The sequence below is a fragment of the Periophthalmus magnuspinnatus genome, chromosome 23 (assembly GCF_009829125.3).
Source record: "Periophthalmus magnuspinnatus isolate fPerMag1 chromosome 23, fPerMag1.2.pri, whole genome shotgun sequence".
Lineage (NCBI taxonomy): Eukaryota > Metazoa > Chordata > Actinopteri > Gobiiformes > Gobiidae > Periophthalmus > Periophthalmus magnuspinnatus.
Genome location: NC_047148.1, coordinates 16279816 through 16300836, shown reverse-complemented (window position 1 = coordinate 16300836; position 21021 = coordinate 16279816). Strand labels below are relative to the sequence as shown.

The 21021-nt window shown below is 39.2% G+C and overlaps 4 protein-coding genes across 6 annotated transcripts; 2 read left to right on the top strand and 2 right to left on the bottom strand.

The window, feature by feature from the left end:
• Positions 1–69: 69 nt before the first annotated feature.
• On the top strand, positions 70–2251 carry dpm2 (dolichyl-phosphate mannosyltransferase subunit 2, regulatory). The gene is made up of 4 exons (XM_033989470.2): positions 70–138; positions 1062–1151; positions 1233–1335; positions 1421–2251. Exons 1-4 carry the CDS (start codon positions 136–138, stop codon positions 1474–1476), a joined length of 252 nt encoding a protein of 83 aa, XP_033845361.1. The 5' UTR covers positions 70–135; the 3' UTR covers positions 1477–2251.
• A 434-nt stretch (positions 2252–2685) lies between these two features.
• On the top strand, positions 2686–6252 carry pip5kl1 (phosphatidylinositol-4-phosphate 5-kinase-like 1). The gene is made up of 9 exons (XM_033989973.2): positions 2686–2896; positions 3512–3562; positions 3640–3794; positions 3924–4048; positions 4121–4155; positions 4235–4290; positions 4357–4469; positions 4892–5048; positions 5824–6252. Exons 1-9 carry the CDS (start codon positions 2714–2716, stop codon positions 6242–6244), a joined length of 1296 nt encoding a protein of 431 aa, XP_033845864.1. The 5' UTR covers positions 2686–2713; the 3' UTR covers positions 6245–6252.
• Positions 6253–7212: 960 nt separating this feature from the next.
• Positions 7213–12805, bottom strand: LOC117392246 (endophilin-B2-like). 3 transcript variants are annotated; one of them, XM_055231797.1, is made up of 11 exons: positions 12574–12805; positions 11815–11956; positions 11222–11350; positions 11018–11151; positions 10841–10933; positions 10283–10345; positions 9567–9590; positions 9392–9481; positions 9189–9289; positions 8583–8826; positions 7213–8477 (listed from the first exon to the last, which is right to left on the bottom strand). In XM_055231797.1, the coding sequence occupies exons 1-11, from the start codon at positions 12634–12636 to the stop codon at positions 8370–8372; spliced, it is 1191 nt and encodes a 396-aa protein (XP_055087772.1). In that variant the 5' UTR covers positions 12637–12805; the 3' UTR covers positions 7213–8369. The 3 variants fall into 3 exon arrangements, with proteins under 3 accessions (XP_055087772.1, XP_055087773.1, XP_055087774.1); XM_055231798.1 differs by lacking the exon at positions 9567–9590; XM_055231799.1 differs by lacking the exons at positions 9567–9590; positions 10283–10345 and having other exon boundaries at positions 8059–8477; positions 12574–12804.
• An 841-nt stretch (positions 12806–13646) lies between these two features.
• On the bottom strand, positions 13647–20955 carry zer1 (zyg-11 related, cell cycle regulator). Its single transcript, XM_033989484.2, has 16 exons — positions 20801–20955; positions 19993–20210; positions 19761–19911; positions 19235–19677; positions 18942–19115; positions 18743–18857; positions 18461–18607; positions 18213–18386; positions 17920–18135; positions 17611–17652; positions 17415–17534; positions 17221–17336; positions 16924–17112; positions 16148–16245; positions 15950–16052; positions 13647–15881 (listed from the first exon to the last, which is right to left on the bottom strand). Exons 2-16 carry the CDS (start codon positions 20157–20159, stop codon positions 15794–15796), a joined length of 2343 nt encoding a protein of 780 aa, XP_033845375.1. The 5' UTR covers positions 20160–20210; positions 20801–20955; the 3' UTR covers positions 13647–15793.
• Positions 20956–21021: the final 66 nt, after the last annotated feature.

The window sequence follows — 21021 nt, the reverse complement described above, 5'->3', positions numbered from 1 at the left end:
TGTTATTATGTAATGTAGTACACAGCTCTGCCTGAGGAGGGCGGCAGACGTCCAAGGACACACGCTGAGAACTGGATTTCACTCCATGAAGAAGAATTTCAGGAAGTGTTCGAATGCGGATTAGAAGCAGCAGTGATGGTAAAAACACTCTGTAAACTATTTTAATAATGAAATGGGCATTAGGCATGGCATTAATCAAATTGTTCTGTGTAAAGAGACTTGGCCCCGCTGATGTTTATCCGTCAACTAACTGGGAAATGGGAAGCATAGATCTAATGTTCAAGCAATGTAAATATGTGGTTGTCACTACTAATGTCTGTAATCCCTCAGTCGTCCAGGTATGACCCATAGTAACTGGACAAAAAGTTGTTGGAGGTTCGTCTTCATATGTTTGGCAATATTGTACGAGATGGAGTCTGTTGTAGTTCCAGCTAAATCTGTTCTTTATGGTCAGATTGTGTTAAAAGATCAGATTAAAGTCTAATTTGATTAAGGTTGATTAATGTTGATAACACCAGCTGCAAACTATCAGTATACAAACCAAAGTTAACTTGTACCCATCTGTAAATAATGAATGTGGGAATGTATGGGCTTATATTAACTGCACTGTTGTAAATATTGTCTTTCATAATGTGTAGTGAGAAGCTGCAGGACAGGAAGCTGACAGTTTGCACTATATATATATATATATATATATATATATATATATATATCTATATATATATATATATATATATATATATACACACACACACACTGTCCATCATACTTCAGTAGAGCGTTAGGCCAAACACCACCCACCTCGCCACCTGTGTTTGGTGGTCAAAGAGGGTGGAGTGAGTCCAGGGCCAGCTGTAGCTTACCATCACCACTGCCACTGTAGGAGGTAAAAGAATGATGGCCTACTCAAGTACTTTGATAAGCTATAAAGGCAATATAAATCATTATCATTAATAATGTTAAGGAGATTTTGATGTGAGATAACGCCATACCGTCTCTGCTTGTTCCAAAATCACATATAACTTTACTATAGCTTTGTTGTTCTAATTGTGTGTCTTCAGGCGACTGCAGTGGACCAGGCCGTTGGCATGAGCCTTGTTGTCTTCAGCCTAGTCCTGTTCACGTACTACTCTGTCTGGGTCATTGTTCTGGTATAGTCTGAGTTTATTTTCTTTTAGAGCACACTTTTGTAACTACTATCCATTAAATTGAACATTTTGCTCTTTTTACAGCCGTTTGTGGCCCGTGATCACATTCTACACAATTACTTCCTGCCTCGGGAGTACTCTGTCATTCTACCTGGTGTTGCAGCAATAGTAGTGCTGATTTGTATAGGTGGGTAAGATTAAAAGCACAGGATCTGTCAATCAGTATTTGTTTGATAACTCATCCACTCTTATATTTGCCCTCATTACAAAAGGAGCTTTCACCGCGGTAGTCCTGTGGAAAAATCGCAAACCAAAGAAAGTGGACTAACATCAGAACATGAGGATGGCGCTACAGAACTGGATCTTCATCACACATCTCACAAAATGTTCAACATTCATTTATTCAAATTACAAGACTGAGATCTGTTTGTAGATGTTTCTAAATAGATACTCTTTTTTCATTGTAATTACCTTTTATCTCTGTCAAACATTAAGTTTCACAAGTGATATAAGTCTATTAATTTGGTAAGTCCACATTATGTAAATAGACTATTTGCATAGAAATAAAAGGAAACTTTATTTGCTGTGTTTGAGCACAATTGTTAAAATATGTGTCTTAAGAGTTGGGTCCCAAAGTGCAGTCAATTTCATTTCACCTGAAGGTATGAAATGAAAATGTATTGTATAAATGTAAATGGGTCTGGGGACTGCAATTCGGGACATTGGGAATAGCTGGACAAATGGCACTGGATTCTTGTCATTACCCAATGTGTTTAGGAGCCATTATCAAGACACCAGGACATTCAGTTAAAGTTGTATTTGGTTATATGGATTAGCAGATTATGATAAGCCTTCCCGATACTGCACAGTTGTCCCGTCTTCATACAGGTAGATATGTATAATGCTATACTGTGGAACTTTCCAGGCAAACAAAACATCCATGGAGACCAGTAGGTGGTGGAAAAGTTACCTAGTGACCCTTTAATTTAGGCTATATTAGGCCTATATATTCTGTAGTCTTATTTGTCTCTTTTATTGTGAGCATTGCAGATCTTCCAGATCTATGCTGTTTTTCTCAATAAAACATGTTGCACTCAACAGTCCAACAGTCTCAAAGCCTGCTTCTTTGTCAAATGTAAATGAAAGTGCTTTCAAAGATCATAGTTGTTGCCATGGAACAAGCTCCTAACGCGAGGCTTTGAAGATGTAGCAGGAAACACAAAACGCAGTCACGTTTGTCCATCAGAGCAGAGCCACGCCACCTCCAGAACCCCATGTAGATGAAGTAAAGAACATACTTTTTTCATATAGTTAGGTACATTTAATGCCATATTGTGGAACTTTTTTTTTTTTTTTTTTTTTTTTTTATTGTTTGATTTTTGCTGGAATGTTACCTGGTGTGGCTTTAAATCGAGCTGAGAGATTATGCTTTTGTATTGGTTGCCATGGTGACTCAGTGACAGTGAGCTGTCTATTGTGTGGCATGCCCTCTCTGGCCTCTCTCCACTCTTGAGTTTGCTTTTGCTGCAGTCAGAGCCGCTCCTGCTGCGCACAGAGCATCCCATATGGAGACGTCCGCCCGGCGCTCGAGGACCCTGAAGCGGAGGAGATGGGGCGGTCTACGGCAGCAGTGGCAGCTCCTGGGCCTGTTTCAGATAGACGAGCAGCATGAGTTTTACCACCTGACGTGTATGATGAAAGAGGGCCTGTCCGCAGCCATACAACGCACCAGTGACCCCGTGCCAACTGTAAGTACAGCTCATCAACTATAACCATCAGCCAGTCTCATGTCCTAATGTATCGTCTCTATAACTGTCCAAAACAATCAGTCCCTGTCGCAGTACACTCAACAACAATTGATTTTTCTAAAATTAACTAAACAGTTATGTATTGTAAAATGATGTATTGAGTACATCTGCCCTGAACCTGGCCCTAAACTGTGAATGAGTGATCACTGCAGTGAATGAAAGTAATTCCCGCTGATGCAGCACCTCGTGACTGAGGCCTGTGAGTCAAAAACAAACCTACAACATCACCCCTGTCCCTGTGACATCCCATTTTTAACAAATCTGATGTCTGTATTCATGGTGGGTCCAGTAAAATGAAATGGTGAATTTTACATTCAGTTGTGGGGCATCTTACATCTGCCCCACAACTGGAGTTTAACTTGTGACTAAACTCAGCATAATAAAGCAGTAACAGGCCATATAAACACATCTGAAGAGCACATATGCTCATGTACAGCAGTGCAGCTCAGCAGAGTCATGCTTAAGTCTCTGCTTTTGTTTGTATGAACTATAGAGGTTAATAAAGTCACATGCACGTCTTATTGACTCCTGTCATGTATATATTCTGTTGAGCAGGCTGAACTATCAGAGAATGACTTCAAATCAGAAGTTACTCACATTCACAAGGTAAACACATACTCTGAAGGTGAATCTAATCTGATCTGCATAACATCAAACCTTTAATGGTATTTGTCTGTGATCAGGACTTTACCATGGAGACATTTGCAGGCCCTGTGTTCGCCAGTCTGCGTGGCTCCTTGGGCCTGACTGAGCAGGAGTACCAACAGTCCCTTTGCTCTGAACACTTCTACCTCCAGTTTATCAGTAACTCCAAAAGCAGGGCTGACTTTTTTCTGACGTAAATACTGTTTTTCATATCCTTGTTACAAATCAACATAAAGAGACTGTAGTTATTGCCTCCACACATAATGTGAAGGCACAATCCACCAGACCTTATCCTTTAGCTTTTTTGTTTCTGAATTGACAGAAATGATAAACGCTTCTTTCTGAAGACTCAGAACAGAAGGGAAATTAAATTTCTTCTGTCTAATCTGAAGATTTACGTGGAGCATCTAAAGAAGTTTCCACATTCACTTCTTGTCAAGTTCTTAGGTATTTTTTAATCATTTCTGATCTAATTATGATGATGATTTGTGGTCGTTCAATGGCATTGTTCTTTTTTAGGAGTCCACAGAATCACGTTTCCTCGGCGTCAAAAGGTTCTTATCCAATTTTAAATAGATCAGTCCTGTACAAAGTTTCAGTTATAGGCTACTATGTTTTATTTTTGTGTGGTAGAAGTTCTTCATTGTTATGCAAAGTGTGTTTTACCCGGATGAGAGGATCAACGCCAGGTCAGTGGAGTTAATATTTTAATATATTAATGTCACATTCTTTAGTGAGTCTGATCTGATTTACAGGTATGATATTAAAGGCTGTGAGGTCAGTCGTTGGACAGACCCTGCTCTAGAGGAGAGTCATATTATTGTGGTACTCAAAGACCTTAACTTTGAAGGGCAGTTTATTACACTGGGTAAGGAGGACGTCTACACTTTTACTCTTTATTGTTAAAGATGTACTGGGTAACTTTTCTCGTGGGTAATACACCGCCTTCTTATCTCCATGAAGATGTTGCATTCCACAATAAATCTACATATTTCCATGAAAATAAACAGGAGAACCTACTAAGTCAAATTGGGTCATATCTGTTTTTGAGCAATAAAAACACTCATAATTAAATAAATTATAGATAGACAGACAGACAGAAAGATAGATAGATAGATAGATAGATAGATAGATAGATAGACGCATTTATTTCCATACTGTGGAACATTCCTGACAAAACGACATGGAGATAGGCATAAAAGTTACACAGTGCACTTTTTAAGTAGGCCTACTTTATATTGACCAGTAAAAATTGAGTCTGTATGTTTTTTTTTCTGCGATAATGGGCAGACCAGCAGAGATCCTGGCTGCTGCGACAGGTGGAAATAGACACACAGTTTCTAAGGAGGTTAAACGTATTGGACTACAGTTTACTCCTGGCACATCAGCCCCTGCACTGGGATGAGCGGCACCACTCCTTTGCCAACATTATCATAAGAACCAAGCGGTCAGTGCATTGTTTAGGTTTACTAATGTAAACAACAATCCCAGCCCTATTCTGAGAGTATACTGGGCTGGTGAAGATTGAGTAAAAAATATTGAAATATGTAAGAAATTAGGCTTTTAGTGTAAAACTTTAAAATTATAGTGTGACATTTGAACATCAACTGGAATTGAGGAATCTCATTGGTAACACATAATAATAATTACACTTTTATTAGCCTTAATAAAGCATGAACACATAATGAACATATAGTTTATTAAGAATGATTCAGGCCTACCAACTCACCAACTCATCCCCCTAGTTAATAATCCCCAATAATACTTTAACTACTTGTTCATTATGAATTATTATTATGATTTAAAACTTTGTTCATTATTTATTGGGGCTAATTACAGTGTAGTTATTATAAAGTGTTAAAATACCATGCAGCTATCCAAATAAGAAAGACAAGAAAGATTGTTGTTCTTCCATCTTTGATTATCTCATTTATATACCCTAAACATCATTTGCTTGTACACAAATCATTCATGTAGGAGAACTCACACATGAATGACTTGTGTTAATTGACCTTTAAAGTGTAACTGATGTTTATTTAAATCTACAAGTGAACAGATAAACAAATTAATTTAAATGAATACAAGTATATGTTATTGCGGTATTTATGATGCAGAATTGATACATAAACTCATTATAGAGAACATGTTTTAATTGTTTTGAATTGATTGGAGCCTTCACGCTGCTTACATTACCAATGTTGACTCCGACTTGTCTCTTGTAGATCTGTGATTCCGAGTTTCAGCCCAAAACATCCCGTTGCTTCAGTCCCGGGTGAGGTTTTAGAGGACAACTCAAGTGCGATTATGTCTGAAAAAACATTGACAGAACATGCATCTGGAGCTGAAATGGTTCATGCCTTTCCAGAGTGCACTGTGCCATGCGGTGACACCACTGATGTGCTGGACTACCAGGCTCAAAATCGCCGCTTACTGCCCAACTTAAAGAATCCTCTGCATGTGATTGATGGACCAGAGCAGCGATACTTCATTGGCATAATTGACATTTTCACTGTATACAGCTTCAAGAAACGTCTCGAGCACTGGTGGAAAAGTCTGCGTCATCCTGGGAAGAGTTTTTCTACGGTTAGTCCAGACACTTACTGCCACAGGTTACAGAGGTGGGTCCAGGACCACACCAAGTAAGAGTTTTTGCCAAAATCCACCAAGATACATGAATATAATGTGCCTCACTTACAAACCAAATGATTTAAAAACTGTTACTGCTTCTACTGGATGAACACTTGTCAACATTAAAACTAAAGCTGTTCTATTGTTTCGGTAAAAGATTTTTTACCAAAACAATACTTAATTTTGTCCCTGATTGTAAATCTTCAGCATTACCTCTACTACTGCATCTGTGTGTCATGACACAACTTGTAAATAAAGCTTTACATATCTAAGTGAGCATACAGGGGACTTTATTTACAGGGTTTAAGTGAGAAAGTACAGCTTGGATGAATAGCGAAAAAAATGTTCATCTCATGAACCACTTCCAACTGTTATTATCAGACACTTGAGACAAGCCTCCTCTCAAGACTGGGCAGAGGTCCGAGGAGTTTACATTTGTAAATGTTATGTTTCCTCAAGTGACTGAACCAAGAGATGCCATTAGGAAAAAATCATGGGTGATTAATTGCATTTGTGTTTTGTTTTTTGTTTTTGTTTTTTTTAACAAACTTCTTCAGACTAATTACAGAAATATTAAAATATTCAGGTATTGTATTTGTTGAATGTAAATCTTAACTTTACAGTGTATTAAGTCTTATCTCTCCTCTGCAGTCACTCTGTTTGAAATCATAGGACAGGATTTTTAGGAGTGCACGGCTTCATCCCTTTCCTAAACAAATGGCCTGTGGCGTGTAGAACCTGCCACAATGGCACAGAAAGCAACAGTGCCTAATAAAGACAAATGGCTTGGATACGCCTAAAACATTTCTGAGATATAAAGTGTTGATTTGAATTGTTTTTTGGCGCAGTGACAATTTCCAACTGGAGAAGCATGTGTGAATGCAGCCTGCTGGTTATCTACATTACATTGTCAACCCCAGATTCTGTATGTCAATAAATTACGTCTTATTATCAGTACCTTTTAGACAGCACACTTTCTCTTTGCCACACATGCATTTTATTACATATTAGAACAGTGAGGATGACAACACCAAAATAATTTCCACACACATATAAAAAAATAAGAGACATAAAAGTGACATGAACAAAAGCCACTTCATTAAAATATACAACCCCACACATTCACACATAATTTAGTTTACACTCTACCGACATTGTACCAAACTGTGAATATCACAAACTGCATGCGACAAATGTACGGTTCAGTTTACCCTCAATTTTAATGATACTTTGCCAGGGGGCTCTATTACTCCAGACATCACTGAGTTGAATTATGGTGATGACGGTCTAGCTGGCCCGGCAAAACTCAGAATCACAAGTGATCTTTGTAACTTCACACAATTTCTCAAATATGTCTCACACTTATTGCACAACTCAGTCACTTATTTCTTCTATTCTTAGTACATCAACTCATACAAGATAGGGTTCCTCATCATCATGAGCGATCACAAAAATACATCATACATCTCAGTCAGTGGATTTAGCTCCTTGAAAGCAACGATTTAAGATTTTCAACACTTTGTATAAATAAAATGAAGTGTAACTTAACTTAAAAACCTCAGCTTTGTCAGCTTGGGGTGTGTTTTTTTACCGAATGCAGGAAAAAAAACAAACTTGAATTTAAATTAAATTATACAGTGTAGCCCACCCATGGCCCTGTCTGTACAAAAGTAGTTGAAAACAGTATTGTATTTGAGTGCAACAGCGCCTTTAACCATAAAAGTATGGTCACATATATAGTGCCCGTGTCTTGTCATAGATTTAAATTGAGAGTTATGTCTATTACATGCTATGGAGATCACAGATGGATTGTTAAGAGTTGTGTGAATGAAGACCAGAGCTTAAGAAACAAAAAAAAATGCTTGAAATTCTAGAGGCTTCATATTGCCTTAGAGTTTTAATGGCCATATTTGCGAGACTTACTATTCTGTAAGACAATAGGAAGGAAAAGAAAATGTCTAAACGCAAATATGGCCTCTTTCTGGACCCTAGATGAGCTGTAGTAATTTGTGTAGTTGTCCTCTTATGTATATGGACTGCAGAGATAATTAACTGAGTCAACCATCACAGCTGTAGGGAGGCCTATTTGAATGTGAAAGCTGGTCATTTGTATCAGTTATGTATCTTTGTTTTAAGTCCATTAGCTTAGTAATTCTAGGTATGTGACAGGAACTTTGCCTTTGTCATTCCCACGTTCTCCAACTAACCAGTCCGGGTCCATACCAGGAACAGTGTAAACAGTGATTATCTGAAAAAGAATAAAAGAATAAAGAGAAGAATACAATTTGATGCAGTTAATTCAATCAAATTTGGTTAACATTAGTGAAATCAAACAGTTTAAGCCCACATTTACCTCATCAGCCAATAGAGATAGCTCGCTTGTATCGTGAGCATCATAGTCATATAAGACCTTAGCCTTCCTGGTGCCTGTGCCTGTAAGTTGCACTGGGCTGGGTCTTGGGGTCAGGCTGGACGAGGACGATCCCGGAGCAGCAGAGGAGGACGAACCAGAATCCAACATGAACGCAGAGGAAACGGGGTTAGGGCACACTGCTGTGGAGTTTGGAGCGGCAGCCACACTCACTGAATTTGCACATCTGTCCGGGCAGTGGATGAGAAGGAATACTTAAGTGCAGGTCATTGCAATATGGGAGTTGACAGTTTTATTGAAACAAGTAATTTAGTGTGTGTCTTGTCTATGCTGGTACAAAAAAGACCTCTAAACATCACAAATACATGTAGAGGTGAAATATAAACTGATGTAAGTTAATCTTTCTCAATATGAAATTGTTTTTAAAAAAAGGCTTTGCTAAATTTAGTTAAATGTACTTAATTATCTACAATTAATTAATTATTGCTGAATTTTAGGAATAAAACTACATTAATCAGTATTTGTTTACACCATAAAAAATCAGGAAGGGTCTAAACACTACCACAGTATGAACAGGTCTCATCTCACTTGTTTAGCTCCCTCTGAAGCTCGTGCATATAGTGATGACACTGGGCATAGTATGTAGCCTGGGCCTCGGCAAAGTCCTTCAAACAGCGCAAGTGGTTCAACTGAAGAAGTTGAAATAAAATGTGTCACTTAAATTGGAACAAAATGTATTTTATGCATTATACACTCCTCAGGAATGAGAGTGAAAAATGTTGATAACTTGCATGTGTGCTGCTGATGCCTTCAAGGAGCAGTGTGGTGACTTCTGCTTGACGATCAAACTCTGTCTGGGCCACACGAAGCTCATGCTCAGCCTGTGTACACACAAACTAAACTGTTCAACCAAGACATTTTATGTGCCTTTACAGTACATTACATTACAATACAAATGTTACTTACTTTGTCCACTTCCTCACTCAGCAGCTTAGACAGTAAGAAAAACATCAGGAAGACAATTTCAAATTTAAATACAAAATATTCTAACTCACAAATAATATTACAGAAGGACAACTGCTATCTTTGGGTCTAACACTCAAATCAAGACACATTTCTGTTTCCATCAAATACCACATTACCTATGGGCTATGGGGTTCAGCTCTACAGAAGTGAGTGTGAAATCAAATATCTAATTTCTATGAAGAAAACAGAATTACTAAGGAGCAGGCCTGTTACAACCTTTAACTGCTCTGATTCACTTGGCTCTCCCTCATCACAAGCCGGTCCCTGGACCGGGCCACTCAGCAGCTGGGTCAGTTAAACCCACAACATACAAGCACATGCAAATGATACAGCAGAGCAAAAAATGTGATTAAAAAATGAAATTTTGAACATATTCACAATATTTTCCCCCTAATGCAAGTAATCTATCATACTTAAACACATGCAAGAACACCAGTGCATAATAAAATATATCATCAGTATAGATTATCAGAAGTCAGTTTACAGATGTCAATAATAATCAGAGACACAAAGCAGAGACAAAGGACAGTTCAATCTTTTCCAACAAGATGTCAGATATCTGTGTTTGTTTTTTGTTTGCCATTTTTTCATAAATATGAAAAAATGTATTTGTTAGGCACTAAAGGCTCATAGCTCCGTGCCGTATAATGTCTTACCGCTGATGCACTAGCAGAGAGGACATAATTTCGTGGCCTTGTCTCCTGAAAATCTGGTGCAGCCTACAAACAGAAGCAGGATGGGACAAATGGATAGACTTGCATGCCATTATATTTACAAAAGTTAACAGCAGCTGTCACTCAAAACCCCTCAGACCAGGACTGTGAGTTTTTTGGCCAAAATGATGAGTATTATTAGTACAACTAATAACAGACTAATAGTATCGTAACATCATATTCATATTTTGCATAATCATTCAGACCCCCCATGTTTAGTTGACAGTATTTAATTTTTCTTTTACTATGGATCATACCTGGACGACTGAGGGATTACACAGACATTAGCAATTGGGTGCATTACATGCAAAAGGCATTGCAAGCAGGAATACTGTGCCATGCAACAAATTACTTCATAACAAAAAAATACTCTGTAGAATGGCTAATAATAATCTAACATGTTGTTTTGTGCATTTACAATTATTTGATGAGTAAATGACTTTATTTGACATATAAATTCAGTTGTTTTGAATATGTTATGAAATGAAATAATATCCTCACGGCTGCTTTTGCTTCTGCCTGTTTGGCCTTTTTCACTCGAGCTTTACAGATGTCTAGATCCAATCGCCTATTCTCCAGAAGTCGCCTCTCTTTCTGCAAACACACACAAAAAAAAAAAAAACATGTGTCAGGCCGGAGCATTAACAATCACTCACCCTGCATCTCTCCATCACTCACAGATATGGTCCTCCAGTCTCCCTCCAAGAAGTTTCGCAGTGGAGTGAGAAACAAGGCTGATGAGGTCTGGAGAAACTCTCGCTCAGCTGACCCCAGTTTCTTCTGGTACTCTCCCACAGTGATCAGTGTGCTGCCTGTGAGCGGGCAGGATGTAAATAAGACACCGCATATTGATTCAACCACTACAACCATAAAATACTTTACCATAAGGAGAGTCAGCACCAAACTCCTGAGCAGCGTCAAGCATGAAATGACCCAGTATCTCTGCATTGGTGGTCCGCGATGGGATCTTCTTGTCCAACTTGTCATATATAAACTCCTCTATTCGTGCACCTGTACCAATTATATGATTTATTATGACTGTGCACTGGCATAAAAGTTGAAAAACATGTTATACTCAAATGAGACCTTCTGCTTTAATAATAACTTCAAAAGAGACAATTAAAATATTACCTTCAAAACAAAACAAACACACTTTTTTTCTACTCTCTTACTTAATAATCCAACATACATGAGTCCAATAGAGCATTAGTAATTCTACACCAGGTCAAATCCAGCACTTGTTTGTTCGTCGAGGCACACTGACACACTTCAAGCCCAGCACTGTGCATTGAAATAATTCAGTAGTATATTTCTTCGCCTATATCTGCACAGACAGTTCCACTAATGCAACAAGGTCAGAACTTACCAGTGTGGTCAACTGAGGCGTGCAAAACAAATGATAGACACCACTGTTAATAATATAACTAATAATATTTTAGGGTAGGGTCAGTATGATAAGATTTGCAAAGACTTGCTTGGGTTTGGTTGTAGCAGCACTTCTGTTTGTCTCAAGATCTTCTCTGTCCAGTTTTTGGTACAGTCGCCCCGAGCTATCAGGTTCTCCAGGTGAGCGTCTAATTCAGTCTTCTCAGCTTGGCCAAGCTTCTCCTCTGTGAACTAAGAAACCAAAAACAGTTAATACAAGTAACAATTTAATGTTACACAAAAGCATAATATTATATAGGCCTAATACCTAATCAATGACAAAACTATCACACTTGACACAAAGAACAACTCCAGTATTTTTTTTTTTCTTTTATTCTTAACCAACTAACATTTTAACACAGGCTATGTAAGCTGTGTCACTATACAGTTCTGCTATTTGTAAAAAGCAGTGTTACCTCAGGATGGGCTGCAATAGATTTAGATGGTAATTATTTTTAGTCTAAAATCGTGTTAAATTGTGCTCAGTGTTTGGTGCAGCAGCCTGTGTCACGTGGGCGGTTCTTCTCGATCACATAGCCATCAATAATGGATCGAGGTTTGGCATCACTTTATCGGCTTACATCCTGCAGCGCTGCTCCACATTCTGGATTATGGGAGTTCACGTAATAGTCAAACGGGCCCGTCACAGCTTCATGCAGACGCCATCATTAAACTGTCCAGGGTGAATAACGCTGCTCGAGCTGCGTAGCCCGCCGCGGGTGTCCACTGGATGCAGCGACAGCGCGCGTCATCCCATAAACCCCAGGCTGTTTGCGGCATCACTTTGCTCCAAACGTTTTGACACTCACCTGCATAGCCCGGTTAAAAAAGTGGCCCGCATCAGAAGCCAACTTCTTCATGTTGAAATCCATCGCGCCGAGTTGTTCCTCGCGTTTACACACGGCTTGTTTGTGTCCGTCCGGCGGGATCCAAGGATCAGCTGAGATGATGTAGCCGCGGATGCGCAGCTCAGGAGCTAATCCGCTGAAACCACGATCGGAAATCTTCTGTACGCCCTGTGTTTAAAGAGACACTCCCGGGGTCCCTGTCAGAGCGCACGTCAAATACTCAGGACCGCGGGACAACCTCAGGGCCTTTAGGGGTCATTCAATAGAGCCTCGTCTCCATAGGGGCGGTACGGGGCGGAACGGTGCGGACCCTGAGTGTTTCCACTGTCTCCTCCCCCGTTTAAGGGACCGGCCCGGCTCTGGCGCGGTTCAGACCTGGGACCAGCTCACGGGGGTTGGGACAGTTGAGAGCGTCGTTCAAAAAGCCTTTTCTCCTTCAGCATCAGCGCGTGCAGTCCTCACGGTGTGGCTCATGGTGCGTGAGAGTGATGCGCGGGTTACACATAGACACACGCCCCCACAGACACACATACACAACACACACAGACACACACATACACAGGCACACAAAACACACAGACACGCGCGCACACACATATATACGCACACACGCAGATTTTGTGATATATCTGACGTAAATAACTCAGCACAGCTCAACTCAGAGGAGCTCGGTCACACAGGAGGAGCTCGGAGTAGAGCCGCTGCTCCTTCACGTCGAGAGGAACCACTTGAGGTGGCTCGGGCATCTGCTCAGGATGCCTCCTGGACGCCTCCCTAGGGAGGTGTTCTGGGCATGTCCCACCAGGAGGAGGCCCCGGGGAAGACCCAGGACACACTGGAGGGACTATGTCTCTCGGCTGACCTGGGAACGCCTTGGGGTCCCACCGGAGGAGCTGGAGGACGTGTCTGGGGTGGGAGGGAAGTCTGGGAGTCCCTGCTTAGACTGCTGCCCCCGCGACCCGACCCCGGATAAGCGGAAGAAAATGGATGGATGAATAACTCGGCACACACAAATCACCAACAGTCTATCTCTTTTTACCACTCCATCTTTATTGCTTATGCTTAATAATGGTTTGGTACTTGTCATATTATACAGTTTTATTTAAATGCTGCAACATTTGATTTGGTTAATAATCAATTACCCCAAAAAGCTGACAAGGTTTTCCAAAGCACAACATCAGTGTGCTAAACAAACTGACCGACTGACCCAGTGTCGTACAGGCTACAGTTTCAGTTAGGCCTGTTTAACAGTCAACCTTTAACAGTAACTTTTATTTTATAATTCCCAAAGATTTCATTGAAAACCTAAAAAAATTAACAAAATTAACAAAAGTAGGCTGATATAATTTTAAATGCAAGCCTTCCTCAGATTTTAATATTGACTATTAAATAACCCATGGAAGTGCCAGTCCTTCTGTAAGTTGAGCAGATTCTCTGACTATCCACACATAGCCTACAAATAAAACAAAAGCTTCTTTAATAAAGTTTTCATAAAACTCAACTGACAGGCTAAATCACCCAAACACATTTGAGAGAGACAGTTAACTCAGCTGATGATGACAGAAGATACTTTTGATGGAGATGTGCTACATAGAGTTAGAGCGGTGTGCAGTACTTTGAGTTATCGGTCTCATCTAAACACACATTTTAAAAGATAAAAGGAGAGGCCTTCTGTGGACATCAGTGACTGCTTTTTACATGTACATTTATACACTGTATGAAGTGAAGCTGAGGTGGAAAATGTTTAGTTATAACTGATGAATGTTTAAAAAGTGCATTTTAGCAAAGCCAAACTCTTTGGACAAAAAAATATCTTTGCATGTGGCGGCACTGGCTCTATTGTTCATATGAATAGCTTTCAGTTGTTTACAATTGGAGTTACAGTTTTGTCCAGCTACACAATTTTGCAGGAATAAATCTACAAAGTTTTGTGATGCGGAGTGTATCTGACAAATGTACTATGAGGTCACATACTTACAGTAAAGTGATCGACCTTTAGTCTACCATGATATGGTTCAAATTAACAAACTAATAGTATGCAACATGAAACCTGATGCACCCCTGGTTCCCCTTTTAGCTATTAAAATAAATGTGTTAGTTAGCATTCAGTATAGCAGCATGTTGATCAGTGTCAGTCTTGACAGACATATGGTCCTGTCTTGTATTTGTTAAAATCTGATTAGATGTATAAATTATTTAGTATTTAAAACAAGTAAAATAAAGCAAGGTGGTGGTCTATTATAAAATAGGCTAAAATATAAGAAAAAAAGTGATCCTCTCTGCCTACTTTTTTTAGGTGTTACATTTTCAATCTGTGTTGTCTGTATTGTCTTGTTACATATTTACAAAGATATTCACAAATGTACCTGTGCAAAATGTGGTCACTTTTTGTGCTGGTCCCAAGCCTGTAATAAATATGGTTGAGTCAGGAAGGGTACGGGCCACATCAGCACGTCTTAACATGCCATGGTGTGTTAGAACCAGACCAAAATAATACAATCAAAATACCTATGATGAATCAAAAAAACAGGACTGGAAGCAAACTACTCATTTGTGGGGTATAAATATGTAGCATTACTGCACAAGAAGGACTGGTATAACAACTATAGTTTACCAATGAGCTTTTGAAAAAACAAGTTTAAATATGGAGGTTGTTTACAGATATTAAAAAACACACAGTAAAACAATAAGACAAAGAATATTTACATAAATAACAAAGAAGTCCGACATTGTGCCACATGGAGAGAAACACCCCTCTCAGCAGTGTTACCAGTTCTACACACAAAGTGACTACACCTAATCACCTCCATGGCCCCGCCCTCCCGCTCTGATACAGTGGACAACTTGAGCGTCACATTCTAAACATTATGTCAGTTAATGGCGAGCGAAGAGACGACTCAGGCATCACTCAGACCATCTTTGATCCACACACTAAAGAAGAGATACCTCCCCTCACATCTGCCCGGTACAGATGCTCAGCAAAAGTAAGCACCCTCAAAAACACCATGCACCATGTCTTAAGTGTCATATAACTGCCATGAGGAGGGCCAAATAGATATATATCTGATCTACAAACAAAATATTAAAAAAAAAAATCAAAAGAGTAATGCACACAATTTGACCCTTCCGCTGATGACAGGTGAAGTTTTTCTTGTTTCATGAAACTGTGCCTCCTACAGCTTCAGCCCCTTTGTTCATAATTTACCTCCTGTCCATGATTGGTTTCCATAGGATCCTCTTTAAAATTTTCACATTGTTCCATTACTTTTCTGAAAAAAGAAAGAGAAAAATAAAATCTGTACCTCTGAAGTAAAAGTGTCCATAAAAGTCAACAAACCTGGCCATATCCTTGGTGTCCGGTTGTGAGCTCTCCAAGTCCAAGAGCTTCTCTAGAAGACTTATTCCTCCCTCTTTTATTAGTAATGGACAGTATTTACTTGCTGTGTGTAAGAAAAAAGTATTTTATGTTTAGACTGGATCTCAGTAGGCTATAATGGGGATGGTTTGAAATTGGCCAAGCATTTGTGTTACTCACGGTAAACTGACACCAAGTTGTAGAGAGCCCACGTGGCCCAGTGCTGACTGACAGGCGAGATGGTCTGAGGCAGCAGCCGCAAAATGGGCTCGAATGACCTGACAGACCAAACTCAGGGTAAATATGTAAAACACAAGAACCCAGAGACACCCGTGTAGCATGGTGCATGTTGTCATGTGACACCTATGAAAGTTCATTTACATACAATACTCTATTGAGTTATACAATTGATATGGGCTTAAATCCTTAATATGAAGGTATTCAGAACCAAATTGGAGGAAAAAGAGTAAAGTGTTACAGAGATGAGATTCCCTACTCTTCAGGGAATCAAAAGGAATTGGATATAGGCCAAAACCTCAAGGGAAATCTGTCAGAGATCTGTTGGTTATAAACACAATATATATCACTAAAAGATATCTGGCTTGCTTTTTAACAATTATTTTTATAGAGAGCATACCAAAAATCCTTTAAAAGTGCATGATTTTTTGTTTGAACCCAGTCCCAACAGGGCCCAGGAACCCAAAACGTCTTGCAGTTGGGAGGTAAAAATAAAGTTTTAACATTTTACCTGCAAAAACAACCGATGCTTACCATTTCCTCTACATATTGTTACATTCTGTCAATGTGTGATTGAATTCATTGTGTGATATGTAATTAAAAACTTCTCCATCCTAAGATTAAACTCAAAATAACCTTTGTATCAAAAACAGAACTATTTATATAACAAAAAAGATCAAAGAATAAAGTTGACACTAAGTAAAGAATAAAACATGAACCTATAGTTAATGTTGCGTCGTGAGCTGACGTCCCAACTCTGGATGGCCTCCCACATCTTGTCCATGACCGTCTCTCGCAGGGGCTCGTCCATAGACCAAACTTCTGGTCCATCAAACATAATGTGTGAAAGGACGCCGCATGCATTATACGACACCTCTATCCCATCTGCCTTACTGTCCAAGAGGTTACTGCAAATACCCAAGGGAAATATAAAGTATAATATACAATATACATGTATTCAATATGTCAGTGATTCTTGCATCCATTATCTTTTAAAAGTCAGATATAATTATTACCTAAACACTGTAATGAACTGTGGGGTGAGCAGCTGTGGCCTCAGTGCTTTGACCTCTGCAACATTTCCAAGCAGACCCAGCATGTTACGGTGAAGCTCCTGTTTGTCTGGAAATTCCTGAAATTAAAAAAATTCTGTTTAAATACTCTTTGAACAATTATTAGTCATCCTTTTCACACAGATGTTTGTGCTGACCTGCAGACACTCAAGGAAGAGACTCATGCCTCGACAGTTGAGGAACATTTGACAGTTGTCTGGCGTCTCATCAGTGATGTTCCACAGCGCGCTCCATGAGAACTCCATTACCTGGTCACACTGTTAACCACACAGAGGACATGTGCAGTTTAGACCCAAATATGAAGAAGCACAGGTCAAAGACTTTAAGACTTACCATTCTGTCATGCAGCTTCTTTTGAATTAAATTCAACATGGTCTAAAACACAAAGGCACAATATTAAGTAAGTCTTCTCATAGAAAATGAAAGATTAAAGCCAGTGAATATTTACTATTTATGTTCTGTTTTGTCAATAATTTGCTTTTTGCTTATATACTTGTACATTACAGGTTGGAAAAGAATGAAATTTCTGCTGTTTTGTGTATCTTTCAGAACAGGTTGTGCTTTTAAATTGTTGTTAACTGTTTAACTGAATAAACAATAACTTGTACAGTTATTTTCTAGAATCTTTCCCATAGTTCATACCTTGACAAATCCCATTTTCCCAACAGCCTCTTTGTGGTGGTTGTCTACTTGACACACTAATGCATTGCAGAGATGAACAGCGATTCTCTGGATGGACTCATCCTGCCTGGCTGGCTCCAGTATTTTGAGCAACAGCTGGTTGACCCGACTGTACTGAAACTCCAGCTCCTCAGGAATACTGAAGTTACATAGTGTCAGGCAGCAGTTTCTTTGGACCTGGTGAAATTAGAAACGAGATTTAGCCATTAACTGAAAAGTCCAAAAACGTCATTAACTTAGAAGAGCTCACTTACAGTAACCTCCTGGTACTGTTCCATCCCATTCAGCACTACTTCAATGACCTCTCTGCGCAATCGCACACTTTGATCACTGCGATACTCTGTATTGGTCAAGTAAAACAGGGCAGCACTGCCTGTCACCTGGATGCTCTTATCATATTTATGACACTTCAGTGCTGCAATAACAAGCTAAAGAAGACAAAGAGTTCATCAGTCTGAGTTTAAAACACAAGCTATACATTAACTAATAAATAAAAGCTTACTTGCAAAGCTCTAAGGAGCTGGCTACAATGCTGTATCCTGGCTATGTCAAATAACTGATTGATAGCTCTGTGCGCCAACTCTGGACGAAATTCCGTGTAAGCTTCAATGGCATTTAAAACTTGGTCTTCATTTTTTGATCCAGTTACCTAAAAATACAATGTACAATACAATCGGTCCAGATCAAATGAAGATGTGTTGGTAACTACTGTACTCTAGTATTAAAACATCTATGGAGCTTTTTTTTTTTTACATTAATTACAAAAAACAACGATACAACAAACCTTATATGCAGGGATATGTGTCACGTTGCACAAAGTGGTGTCATATAAACCCAAAAACTGTAGAGGCCTTTTCAGTTCTTGGAAGGGGTAAATGCTACTCTTGCATGGCTCAATACTAAAAAAACAAAAATATATTAAGTTACAAAAGATTTAGTAATGAATCATACAAATCGTAAGTACTGCAAAATTAAACTTTTACCTTGGTCGGCCCATAGCCTCTTCAAAGTGTGGAACTGTGCAGTTGTCTAGCATAATGTGCCCAGAGATGTCTAATGACACTAGGTGGATCAGTCTCTGTACAATGGCTACAAGAATCTTTTTTGTCATTTTAAATCTGGAGGTTTTCCTGCTTTCTCGAGAGATATCCAGATGCCTACAAAACGACAAGATGTTTTAGTAGGGTTTTAATTATTATTTATTGCTCAGATTAAAGATGGTGTAATTGTAAAGGCAGTAAGTGCATCATCAAGTGTTTTGTATGTGATTTCTTACCTGAGATTAACAAGTTCCAGTACAGTGTTTACCAGCTCCTCTGTGAGTTCCACATTATAGAGGACAAGAGAAGCTAGTCTGTCTTTCCATTGGGTGAGAAATGTTGTACCTTGCAGCTGTACATTGGATAGATCTAGTGATGTTAGAGATTTGAGGGGTCTGAGGAGGGTCTCAACATCCACCTCATCAGACAGACCTCCTAAGTTAAGCAAGCGGAGGCGGTTGAAGCCTTCAAAGTTAAAGTCTGTCTCTAATGCTTGCCGAGAAGAAGTGCTATCCTCCGAGTCATCGTTACAAGCGAGTGGAGCACCGCCCTTTTTGAAAAATATGTTGCTGCAGTTGAAGAGACAAAGTGAAACTAAAGTGTCTCGAAAACATGTTAAAGTTTTCAAGCTGCGTGACGATAGATTGTTGCAGTAGATGAGATGAAGTTCAATAAGGTCCTACAAGAGAAAATGTAACATTTGATACTAAAATAACTAACATTGACAGTAACTAACAATTGATATATGCAAAGAGATCTAACCTGTTTTCTTATAGCTTCAAGGTCTCTGTCACGCACAAAGTCTTCTCTGAGCTGTACCCGGGTCAGTCTGGTGCTTCGAGGGTCTGAGAACAGTTGGAAGAAACTCTCCTCTGGATCAAAATTACTATTTGTATGAACCAACTCCATATATCTGTTAAAAATAAATCTGTCATGTAGACTGAACCATTAAAAACAAACTTAGATTTGAAAAGGGAATCAGTAAATTACATACGTGTTTACCAACTTGTCACAGATTTCACTTGGAAGAAAGATGTCAGATCGGAGACAGAGCTTGTTTCTGAAACCCTGGTAACACATGGTGTTCCTGAGATTTTTCAAGCAAAACACTGTTGCCAGTGTCATAAGGCTATCAGGGTTGTCTCCTGCTTTGGCTGCCATAGTCACCTCTTCTTTTCCTGCTCAGATCAATGGCAAGGCAGTGTAGGTTGCCTGCAAAAACGATATTAGAAACAGTAAATTACCAATTAAAAAAACTATAAAAATAATCAATGGATAACAAACCAAAATCATTACGCCAGAATCGCTTTCATATACTGAAAAAAAGTTTTTCAAATGTTTATGTATTAGATTGGTCAGCAAAAGTGTATAACTACTGTATAATATTTGTTACACAGTTCTAACAGATTATCAAAGAAATACGTGATTTAGATGGCCATTGTGATTAATCATTCACAGACTGTAACTAACTTAGCAAGGTTGCTAGCTAAGAATAATTTACTTTACCAAGACTAATAATTGATAGCTACTGGTAAAACAATATTAGTGTTCCATCAGTATATTCAAATGAAACAACGCCATCACTTTATAACTGCAAAATACGTCTTTTCTCTCCAACTCAAAGTCATCGGTGCATTACAGAATCTAAATTAGCTTAGCTACCGATGACTTTCTCTGCTGCTATGATGTTAGCTAACTTAGCTGGTGCAGAGCTAGCATTAGCACACTGGTTTGAGGGAAAATGCAGACTACAAATGTGGTCAGCGCTCTTCTGACGTTTGTATCTGCAGGGGGTGGTCTACCTTAGCCTTCGCCAAGGCGAAGTGTCCTGGTGTGGGCGAGAAAGGGTGTTATTACAAATAATCTTCACTCATATGATTCTGGTATGCGTCCGATGTCAACAAACAGACTCCTCCTACTACTTGTACTAGAACTCCTCTTGGCTGCCCCGTCCACCGTCTCCGTCTATTCTTTCCCTAATATATCCATGACCTATTCAGCCCCGAAGCCCTCACTCCCCTGA

Excerpts from the sequence above, each read along its gene's own strand:
- dpm2 (XM_033989470.2), top strand. Across the intron at positions 1,152-1,232 it reads CTGTCTGGGTCATTGTTCTG|CCGTTTGTGGCCCGTGATCA; the intron begins GTATAGTCTGAG and ends CTCTTTTTACAG. Across the intron at positions 1,336-1,420 it reads AGTAGTGCTGATTTGTATAG|GAGCTTTCACCGCGGTAGTC; the intron begins GTGGGTAAGATT and ends TCATTACAAAAG.
- LOC117392246 (XM_055231797.1), bottom strand. The coding sequence starts at position 12,636 with ATGGATTTCAACATGAAGAAGTTGGCTTCTGATGCGGGCCACTTTTTT. Across the intron at positions 11,957-12,573 it reads TTTTTAACCGGGCTATGCAG|TTCACAGAGGAGAAGCTTGG; the intron begins GTGAGTGTCAAA and ends TTGGTTTCTTAG. Across the intron at positions 9,290-9,391 it reads AAGGCATCAGCAGCACACAT|TTGAACCACTTGCGCTGTTT; the intron begins GCAAGTTATCAA and ends CAACTTCTTCAG.
- pip5kl1 (XM_033989973.2), top strand. The coding sequence starts at position 2,714 with ATGGAGACGTCCGCCCGGCGCTCGAGGACCCTGAAGCGGAGGAGATGG. Across the intron at positions 3,795-3,923 it reads AGGGCTGACTTTTTTCTGAC|AAATGATAAACGCTTCTTTC; the intron begins GTAAATACTGTT and ends CTGAATTGACAG. Across the intron at positions 5,049-5,823 it reads ATTATCATAAGAACCAAGCG|ATCTGTGATTCCGAGTTTCA; the intron begins GTCAGTGCATTG and ends TGTCTCTTGTAG.
- zer1 (XM_033989484.2), bottom strand. The coding sequence starts at position 20,159 with ATGGCAGCCAAAGCAGGAGACAACCCTGATAGCCTTATGACACTGGCA. Across the intron at positions 19,912-19,992 it reads TGTGACAAGTTGGTAAACAC|ATATATGGAGTTGGTTCATA; the intron begins GTATGTAATTTA and ends TATTTTTAACAG. Across the intron at positions 19,116-19,234 it reads CTGGAACTTGTTAATCTCAG|GCATCTGGATATCTCTCGAG; the intron begins GTAAGAAATCAC and ends GTCGTTTTGTAG.